This window comes from Ischnura elegans, chromosome 11 (genome assembly GCF_921293095.1).
Source record: "Ischnura elegans chromosome 11, ioIscEleg1.1, whole genome shotgun sequence".
In the NCBI taxonomy this organism is placed as follows: Eukaryota; Metazoa; Arthropoda; class Insecta; order Odonata; family Coenagrionidae; genus Ischnura; species Ischnura elegans.
The window spans coordinates 67,930,902-67,942,002 of NC_060256.1; the positions used below are offsets into that span (position 1 = coordinate 67,930,902).

The following is an 11,101-nucleotide window of genomic DNA, read 5'->3' on the forward strand; positions in this document are numbered from 1 at the left end:
GGGTGGGATGGAAAAAAGGTGAGATTTGTGAAGCGGGGAGTTGGCGGACGGCTGTATAAGATCGATAGATGGATCTAAACTATATTCTTTCGACTGATCGAAACGATATTCAGCTGTCCGGATGAAGCGAGAATACAATCACAGAATTCCGCTCATATAAATCATAAGGTAATATGATTACATAAATAATATAAGTTGTTTTTAATTGTTTTTTATATCATTTTTAAAATTTCCGCATGGCATATGTATGCGTGGAACTCTCTGACAAGCAATGAGGCTTAGAGGGACCGTGTATGCTGAACGCAATCAATGGATATAGTCACATGAAATACTCATTGAAAAACAACAGAATTCTGTGAATTTATATAACTAACTAATCCGATTACCTAATCCTTAATTACGGATATAATAGCTAACTTTTCCAAAGCATTGTAACCAAAAGCATTTCGATCGGTTATGGCCAAAGAAAATGTGGTATAGGATCTCGAGTACATGATCAAGATCGAATGCAAAGATACATCCTGTGGTTGTTAATTTTAAGACCGGCAGTCGCTTGCCACCTTTGTATGTTCATTGGAATAACTAAGATTCTTCATCTGACCACTCACGGTAATAACCAATATCCATCGTTCTGCAGAAGTAAAAAGTTGTGGAAATGTTAGGACCCAAAATTGACATTCATTATCCATAGATTTGAACTTTACTTCTAGCTGAAACCTACAATTGTGCTCAAAATTTTATCCTAAAAGTCCTAAATTATTTTAGCGACTATATTTCCAGATATTTCTTCCTCTTTAGATGTAACGCTGACATGGAGAAATGATAGAACGAAGGCTTTCACGGTGATGGTTTGATCTTTGCATTTTTTTGTTTTTTTTCTGTGCCAATTGGTTTGTGGACAACAATTTAGATGGATTCTTCGATCAGAATACGCTGGCAGGGTAGCCATTGACACTGCGGTCCAAAATCCAACTAATATGAAAAAACCGATAAAAATGCAGAGATGTATAAGAAAAAGTTTTGAATGAATATACATCCCAATGAATAGGTCAAAACACCATCCTGATTTGGAAGTATTTTAAAATATATTTTGTTGATTAATGTTGCTAAAATTAGGTTTTTTTACAATAAGATAAATATTAAACCAGAATAAAAGAACTTTTCATTTATAATATCCGAAGGAAAAAAAAATGGGTAGTTTTTGCGTATAGATACCAATTTTGGGAGTAGGCTGTCGGGCACGGCGGTCCATTGATACTAAAAGGGTTAGCGAAGGGGTTAATCACAGGGTAAAAACCGGCCATAAAGGGAAGGAGAGGATAGAGGGGAAATATTCCGACTCCTGGACTCCACTCTCGTCCCCGCAATTCAACTGACATGGATGAACGGCGGAACTTGCATGGGTTCCATCCATTAGGCGCAGAGAATGAAAAAAGACAAAAAAGAAGGGCGGGAAGACTGTTAGGACTGGGGATGTAAAAAAAGAAGAAATTCACTCCTGGAAAATTCCTTTTTGAAAAAATCGAACTAGATATTATCCGAATGAACGTTGGAAACAAAAGAAAGGAGATGAATCATAAAAAAGAAGGAATGCGCGTCAAAAATCATTTTCAATTCTTTCACGTGAAAAGATATTATACACGCAGTTGGTGAAAACATGAAAAAATATGGAGAATCATTCCCTGTATGCCAAAGTAGGGTAGCTAAGTTGGGTAGCAAGGATTGGTCGCCATTTCACCCTTCCTAAAATCCCTTTGCCGACCAGCTAAAATTCAAATAATATATATGAAACACAATACGCACTTCAAATTAGCCGTTAAGCCGTTACTAAAATAGTTTAGAAATTTCAGAGAAGGGCACCGTACTATAGAGAATACGAGAAAATTTAGACACAGAATAAGACGCCCCTCAAATCATAAACGACATTTATACATTTCAATTTGGAATCTCAATGAATTGTAAAGGGAGACAAATATATACACAAATGAGTATTGTGAGCGATGATTAAATATTAATTTCATACTAGTATAGATGGCCAAAGCAAATATGAAAGATAATTCACGATTTCTAGGAAAAAGGTTTTTGCATTATGATCGAAAAATTAAATTACTGCTAACGATTCCGAGAAATAGAATTGCAATAGCTCTAGTAGCATTGAAAATTTAATTTAGCATAAAAAAACTTCAGTGAGCTTTTCATTGAGGTTCATAAGCAGGAAATTGGCTTAAAAATATCAAACTCTCTACTTAGAGTAATTAATTTATTGAAATATTTATAAGGGTCAAGATTTTGATGGTTTTAGGCTAGTTGAATATTGAGCGTTGTGCAAACTATTCTAGATTTTAGTTAAGAATAAATTAGCAATTTTATGGTGCACATTTTTACGTTGAATTTTTGATTTCAGAATACACTTCATGTTAGGAATTGAAGCTATTATAGACATATTTATTTAAGTTTCTACCATTGCTAGGAATCCGATAAAACTGTCCGATAAAAATTCGATATTAATTAAAAAGAATGTTAGTACGGATGACAAAGCTAAAGATACAAATTCACTTCATTGAATTGTTTCAAATGAATATGACAGAAAAATATGCTTTCTGACTGTACTCATCTAAAATAATTCACAACAATGCTCACTTGTTTGAATGTCATTCATGCATAAAAGATATATTCACTGAAATTGCAAATTCCGTTCAGGTATTAGGTGCATTTTACGTATTTATTAACGCTTTTGGGCTATTCTGAAATTGTGTTCTGTTGTCTTTAAATATTTGAATACAAAAGCGAGGAGCTAACAGAATTGAAGATAGAAATTAAATTTGCAGCAATGAAATTAGGGCAGTTTCTCTCTGGTGATATTTGAATTGAAGGTATTTGAGACACTTCAACAAACTAATTAAAACGGGAAACGGGTGGGCATGAAGCAGCAGACAAGAGGATGTTTTGTTCCTCAGTTTATTTTTTTCCCTATTTTTGACTGGACCAAAAATGCAATCATCGGCCACAAAACATTCTGCCGTTTCGAATATTTATCTTGATTAATTAATATGTAATTTTAAATATATTTGTAATCATTAGCCAGAATGGAAATATGACGCTCTTTGCTACTTCATTATCAACAAAAATGCCTGCCCACGAAAACCAATAATGAATTTTGGAGCGGATATTATTTGCATTTCAAAAATTTGCGTTAGTAATTCAGTGACTCCATAGTATTGCATCACGACACATCGCTGTGAGTGTTTTCTCAATACAAACAGACAACCTAAAAACGGTAGGTAAACCCATCACTGAGTTTCGATGTTACCTACAATTTCCATAACCTGGTGACAACTTATGTTCATAACTACGATAGTAGAACAATAAATTACGGATTTTAATAAGTCAAATCTGTTTATTAAACACTACCTCTTTCAATTAATTAGAAATAAAGTCACAGCTATGGAGAAAAACTTTAAATTACTTCTTTAAATCCAGAAGATGGGAAATGAACTCAACTACACGTCAATCAATTTCAAGCCATCTCGATTATCAATTAATTAGAACAAGCTTATTTAATGAATAAAAGATTAATTTATCCAAGACATAAAGAATAAGGATACTGGAGTACTCAGATGAATGCCTAATATCCATACGAAAACCTTATCACAGATATTACCATTACATTTCAAAGGTATAGTTTTTAAAATTTAGGGATACGAGAAATCGCAATATGCATGTATAATATGGTTCTATATTTTTCCACAACATTACAACAACTTAAACAAAACACTACTGAGTTACAATACCGTATATTTAGACAAGAAAAAATATTTATGGATTATTTAGGATGTTGCCACGCATATGGAATATCCAAATCAACTACGTAAAGGAAAGTTGTATTGACCAAAGTATTCACCCAAATTTACTGACATCATTACTATTTAAATGGAATTAACGTTTAAGCTGTTTTACGGGAAAAAATGAAGCTATGAAGCTATAAGCTAGGAGGATTTTAAATTTTCGTGAAAACCTATCATTTCACAAATATTGACAAACATTTTAAGGGAAGCATCCATGCACACTTTAGGCAAAAGAAAATAATAATTTGTTGGCTTTGAGATGAAATCGCCATCGGTAGCATTTATTGAGCAGAGAAGAGTTATTTCAAGGTCCTAAGCAACTGAGTGATGGCATTGAAAGTAGGCAGACGTATACAGAGATTGCGTTCGAATGAGATGAAAAGGGCGTTTAAGAAATTTCAAAGCTTTTAAAACACCAATCGGACGCTTGGGGAAGATTCAACGTAGGTTTCTGAGGATACCCGGGAACCCTTCTAAAGACGCTGTGGGCACGCTGAAGCTTCCGCATGGGATACACAGGTGGGGCAGAAAAGATATAAAAAAGCAAAGTATCAGATATGTTGGAAAAAGAAGAGTTCTCAGGTTTGCGTGCCGGAATAGGTTTCCATTTTCCTTACCTCCCTCTCAAAATGGACGTAAAGCAAGTCAATGGAACGAATTGACCCGTTTGCTGCTTCGTGCTAGCCCAATTCCTTAGGCGTATTCCTTTTCCAGAGAACGTGGCGGTAGGAGAGAGATCGTTTTCCTTGCAGATCAAAAGGCATGCTTTAAAAGAAAACCCCTCTACGCTAGCAACGCCAATTCATTTATTCCCAGCGCAGAAGTTCCACATGCTTAAATTTTCTATTTTTTTACACTCTCCACGTGACTTTGAACTGAATGTCCACATCTTATTTTCTTGTGCAATCCGATAGGGGAATTATCCTCATGAGCAATGAGGGAAATTTATAATAAATGTATATTTGAAAACTTCCACAAACAATTTTTTGCATTGATCATTCAAAAATAACTTTGTTTAAGGATAGGTATAGGAATTCTGTTTTACTTCGAACAAAAAAATAGTTAAATAAATACTCGATGGGACTTGAAAGGCACATATCTTCAGCACGTAAACACTAATAATTTTTTCTGTTAGGGGTTGTATCCTTACGCCTTTCACTCTACGTCCACTTGGACGCCTTGCAGAGTAAATGGAGAAGAAATTAGTAAAGTATTTAGTGATGTTTGACTTGGAGTGGGGGCAAGAGTCTTGGATTCTCACCTAGTGGGTTTAAGTCCTGACATAATAAGGGAGATTCTATCCTAGCAGCTGATAGTAGTTAAGCTGAGGTCCCCTCGGAGCGTATTGTCAATAGTAGTCTAATGCCGAGGCAGGGTTATAAAATGACTATCAAGAATCAGTTTAAAATTAATTTGAGTTACATTGATGCATTTTTTGATATAAATGATGTTTTTAAAATGATCTACCTTTGTATATTGAGACAAAAATTAATATGGATGGTTGAATGGATTGCAGGGAGTAGAGCAAAACAAATTCTAGATCACAATCGTACGACTATTTGTCAAGCGTGATCAAACTGGACGATTGCATTTTGAAAGCAGAAGTACGGTTATGGAGACGCATTTTGCACTTTGTCTCATGATGCCGCCGGAGTGTCCATTGAGTTTTAACCCATAAAATTGTCCGTTGCATAAGGGTGTTCAAATTCAAAATCAAGAGGCCGAATGAAATATACCTCATGCCCCTTTTACATAAAGCACTTTCAACGGTTGCATGCCAAAGGCTCCAGTATTTTCAAACAAACTTCAATGAATATCTAATAATCCTAGCTCAAGGCAATTTCAATTAATTTTGTAAATATTTGAAATTCACAGCCGAACGGAATGTATTTTTCATTAAACCAACGATATTACTTATTGATGCCTTGATACTTTAAGTTAGGGTAAAAATAACTTTTCAGTGTTAGCTACTGCTAACACTAACATGGCTTTTACAAAAAAAAGTCATAAAATTATTTCTCACCGCCAGCCATTTTAAAATGTTATGACTTTTTCATATTCACAGCGAAAGATATAATCGATTTGAAATACTGCAAGCTCTGGCCGGGAGCAGAATATTTGAAATGCAGCTAGACTAATTCATAGCAACTGATATTCTCATCATTTCAGAAATCCCATCGAAAACATTAGTCAATTAATTGCATAGATTGGTACTCCAGGTAATGAGAGAGATTATATTTTGTGATCAAGAGTGAATACCGGAACTGTGTGTATTGGGATAAATTATTTAGCTAAATACGCAAAATACAAGTTGATATAAGGAGATAGGGAAAGCTTTTCACCTAACAGACATTCACTTTTATACGAGAAATTCTCTTCCAGGAAAATTACGAAACCTACTTCCTATTTTAACTTTAGCCATAAAAATGTAGGAAAATTTCAAATCAAAATATATTCGAAGGAATATACAAAAAGCTCAAAATAGTCTCACACGAAAAGATATTTTGCTATCCATATCTTAGTATTATTGATATCCAGTTATATCAATAATACTAAGGAAATGGATAGTATTTTGGAGCAAGAAATGATTAATAAAAATTGAAAATCAGTAAAATAGAGCTCAGAATGATTGACATCAAATGGTTTGATAAAAACATTGTCATATGAGCTAACATTGACAATAGCATTCGATATCGATAAAAACAGACACCATTTTACAAAGACTAGGCCGATGGGAAAATTGTTAGAGTTAAGCTGTATAAATTTTGAATACCGAACAGCTTTATTTGTATATATTATTTAAAGTCAGTCGACGAATTTATTCTTCGATTATTTCTACATAGTTGGCTACATTTTATTTCAGTGGTAAAGCATTTTTTAACGGATCGAAAAAAATAAAGACACAATGGATAATTTTTAAAATAAATTCCTTTTGAAAGCTAATCCTCGACTCGGTTCCAAACGAATTTCTTGCAATTGAATTATTCCAACCGTTTCCTTTATTGTATGTATATTAATCCATTTTGGGGTCCTTTACCCCAGGGTCCTTTTGGGGATGGAGATCGAAAACATTCAACGCTAATATTATTATTTCCATCCTCTTTATTTTCAATCAGAGGGGTCCCGATGTCTTTGTTCATTCGAAATGAAGTGCCTTAGCAGAGGTCAGGCAGGGAAAGAGCGAATAAAAATGGACCCGTTTTAATATTCCACCGCAACTCTACCTCTCGGTTTCTCAGTCAACTCGTTCGCTATACGTTTTTCTCCTTGGTCAACATTTTTACCCCACCCCACTCCGTGAACGCGCGACCTTTCATCCACTCGCATGACCAAACGGACTTACACAGAAAGGGCAACTTTCCCATGGCCACCTTTTGAATTATATTCTTGCAGTCTCTAAACATAACCAGAGGTTGAAGTGGGACGTCGAGACGGGCGGAGAGGTATAAGGGAGGAGACGCAGCCGGAGCGAGGAAGGGGCAGAGTTGATGTTTTAATTAATTAGCGTAGCAACCATCTCCCAGCGGCTGACAGCCAAGGACTTCATCAGATCAAAGGGTTGCTATCCGACCGGCCCTACCCACACCGCTGTCCAACATGTTCCCTCCCCACTTCATCAAGCCAATGGAGAAGAGGCCGAAAAGGAAGTATGGTTACGAATGTTTGGAAGAAGAAGGTTAAAAAGGAAGGAAGAAAAGAAACTCCGCTCCCTTTCCGGAATTTTGATAGGTGGCTCTGAACTCCTGACTAAATTGGCAGTTTTTCTGTGCCAAACTCCACCAAACACCATGGCTTTAAGTAAATTTTTTGGAACAGATTTTAATTGAAATGCGATAATCATTCACTTTGTAATAATCTCATGAAATACAAAGAACTTCTTCCACCTATAAAATATATTTGCCGATACAGAATATTTCACTACAGCATCACCTCCTCGGTAAAAAAAATGTCTGCGTAGAAACTCTACAAACTATTTTATTCTATTTTCTAATGGAATTAAGAAGATCAATTCGTCACCATTTTTATGAACACCTAAAAATCCAATACAATTACATTAAAATATATTTCGATAATCCAAACTTTTACTTTATGAAGAATGAAAAATCCAAATTGACCAGATTTGACGCGGATTTTTGGTTTCTAAGGCTGTAACTTCGACGTCTTCGTAACTAACGTCAGAATTCATGAATGTCTTAATAAGTAGCACGGGAACTCTGTCACTTAACAGCAATAATGTGACAATGCGATGATGGAAGTGGAAATGAAACAAGAAATATAAAATAAAATACCGAAGGACTTACAATAGCCACTACAGGATCATTTTTTCAGTAATTATTAATAAAATTAAAAGTTTATTGCTACAGTGTAACTGTATCCCTTATAAACCTGTGTTTCATATTTTCTTTCCATTATTTGCTCATTTATATATTTATTAACTCCATTAGCTTGACCGTTGTATAGTAGTCCTTGGGCGTTCTAGGTCAGCGCAACTGATACCATCATGGTGAAAATAAATGCAGGATTTGTAAAATCTCTCAAACGATAAAACTAGCTGATGCGGACGAGATGTAATGATATTTGAGGTTTGCGAAAAGGAGATGGCACTCTTTCCACAAATTCATTAATGCGTCAAGGATTCGGACCCGGGTCCAGCAGTAAGTATCCAAAGGATCTAACCAAGGGACCACTACCCGTTCCCATTATAATCGCGATCAAGATCTTAGGCGGAAATCATACAACGCGTTTTGACCGTTCAGTTATTCTCAAGCACTCCGTGCAACAGGACTGTAGGAGGTGTGACAGAGAACTTGAAGATGAATGAAGATGAAGAACTTGAACAGTCGAAACGCGACTTATGTCACTCAATAAACTATAGAAATTATACTCAACTTTATTGAAAGGGTGCCATATCATTACCATTGACTTACTGATGATTTATGGGAATGGAGTAATATGTAGTACGGATTATATGCCGTATGTCCCTCTGGATGTACCTTATCCTTGAAAATTTCGAACTTATTTTGGGATGAACCGGAGTTCTGTACCGTTTGGTGAGAAAATATCAACAATCAAATCAAATATCCTCCTGGAATACATGTATGCAAATGGCAGAAAGCATTTATTCGTGGTTTTGAACCTGTTCTACCAATTTTATAAATCTGAAAAAAATTAGGATTATACTTAGAGGTAGAGGTTACAACATACATTTTTTTCGGCGTGTCTCTTGCTTCCTAAATTTTTAAATTTAATTTTTAAATTTTCAAACTTATGTATGAGTTTTGTTTTTGGTTCAAAATTTTTGAAAAAATCAGGATGATAGAAAGTAATATTATATACACATTAAAATGAAGAAAACGATTTTACAAAAATAAAAACTGGATATATGGTTAAAAACCTAAAAATAGTGTTTCAATTTTTTTTGGTTATGCTCCATTGTTGAGACCTGAAATTTTGGGGAAAAACACAATTTTGCATGCACATTAAGGTTATATTTTTTATTTCTCAAAATATCAGGGGGCACTTTTCACCATCTTAACCTACTAGACTCATTTTGATTGTTTTTCGGACAAAACTAAAGATGATGTCACTCTCGGGTCATTCTAACACTTTTCTGCTATTTACAACGACTCTTTCGGTATTTGTGGTAGGGAAATTGGCTCGCTGATCGATTTTCATTTTTGGCCTCCAATTTCAGTCACTTCTCCTCGAGCAACATTCATCAATATTGGCATACTCATCGGAAAAAGGTCGTGTGTTTTGTTGCGTAAAAGCAAAAAGTTACAATTTTGACCTTTTGACCTCACAATTTGGATCCAAACCTAAATCAATAATTAATGGGATTTCAATGTAACATAATTCTAGATAGACCTACAATGGGGCTGGAGTAAAACCAAGCTCCCCCTTCTCCCTTCATGATGCCAAAAACGCTATAGTTGGCCACACTCACCAGTGTGAAGAGTTCCGCCTCCCAGCAGCAGGTCTATCCCACCCTCCCCAAGCAGTCCTTCTGCGTCCCGGTAGCTGATGCTCAGGGTGGTCGTGGTGGCCTTGCCCGCCGAGGCCCCCGCGGCCGCCGCACCGTCACCGCCGACCCCGGAGCCCCCTTCCCGTCCCTCCGCCCCCGCCTCCGCGTCCTCCGCCTCCACGAGCACCTCGACGGTGCGGCGGTGCTGCTGCTGGAGGTGGGCGAGCACCGAGGCGAGGCCCACCACGCCCCCGCCGCCTCCCCCTCCGCCCTCGTCCTCCACGGCGGAGACGTCGCTGCCCCCGATGGGCGAGCCGCCGCCCCCGGCCGCCCCGCCGCCCCCGGAGGCCCCCTCCTCCGAGGGCGGGCCTTCCTTGGGGGGCGACTCCTCGGGGGAGATGGCCCCCGGCGTAGCGTCGTCCCCCGCCTCCTCTCCGCCCTCCGCCCCACCGCCCCCGCCCCCGCTGTACATGAACACTGAGGAGGAGGGTGAGGCGTAGGACGTCTGCAGAGGGAGGCGGACCCCTGGAACCTCGTGGATGCCCTGTAAGGAAAAGAAAAAAATTGGTTATAAGTAAATATAATGAATGAAAATTGAGTTCAAAAAACGAAAATACGGCTATTTGGACTGGTATTCTGGCACTGGGAATCGGGCTGGTGTGGTGGCTACTGTGTTATCTTCCAACCCAGCGGGCTCGGGTTCAAATCCCGGTTGTGGCAGAGAATTTTCAGAGTGCCCTTTGCCTGCTTGAGTGCTGTGTGGAGGACATTTCAAGCGCAACACTCCGTCCGATGGGACGTTAAGCCGCGGTCCCCTTGGCGCCTTTTGATTAGAGCAGGTTAATCATTTCTGCATTTCTTCAGGTTTCACCGTTGTGTAGAAACCAACTCTCAGAGCTAGCATTAAAACATACCATAATGTTTACATTACCATGCGGCTATACTGACATACCAAGATTGTTTGAAGTATGTAGACAAACCAGGTACATAAAAAAAATTGAATGACGACGCTTTTGAAAGGTGCAGATGGCGCAATAAAATGAATTATACAAATAAACTCAAGGCATAACTGTCAATGTGATGCTAATTACCGAAAAGAGTGAGCTATTAGCATTTTGAGAAGAAGAAGTCTAGTTTTTATACGCATCATATAATTTTTGCTGGATATCTGCGTCATTATTTATAGACATGTCCACTATGTCATTCCATACGATAGTTTAACCCCATTTATAAACAAAAAATAACCGGTGAATGCCAATTTTTAATTTATCCAACTTCACTCAGAATACAT

At 37.4% G+C, this 11,101-nt stretch overlaps 1 protein-coding gene across 1 annotated transcript in view; it reads right to left on the minus strand.

Moving 5' to 3' along the window:
* LOC124167647 (mucin-19-like) overlaps window positions 1-10,714 on the minus strand; it is a 393,928-nt gene extending 383,214 nt beyond the window's left edge. Inside the window, exons 1-2 of the mRNA XM_046545628.1 lie at window positions 10,700-10,714; window positions 9,793-10,354 (exon numbers count right to left, since the gene is read on the minus strand). Coding sequence (XP_046401584.1) covers window positions 9,793-10,354; window positions 10,700-10,714 — 577 coding nt within the window. The remainder of the gene's footprint in view (window positions 1-9,792; window positions 10,355-10,699) is intronic.
* Window positions 10,715-11,101: the final 387 nt, after the last annotated feature.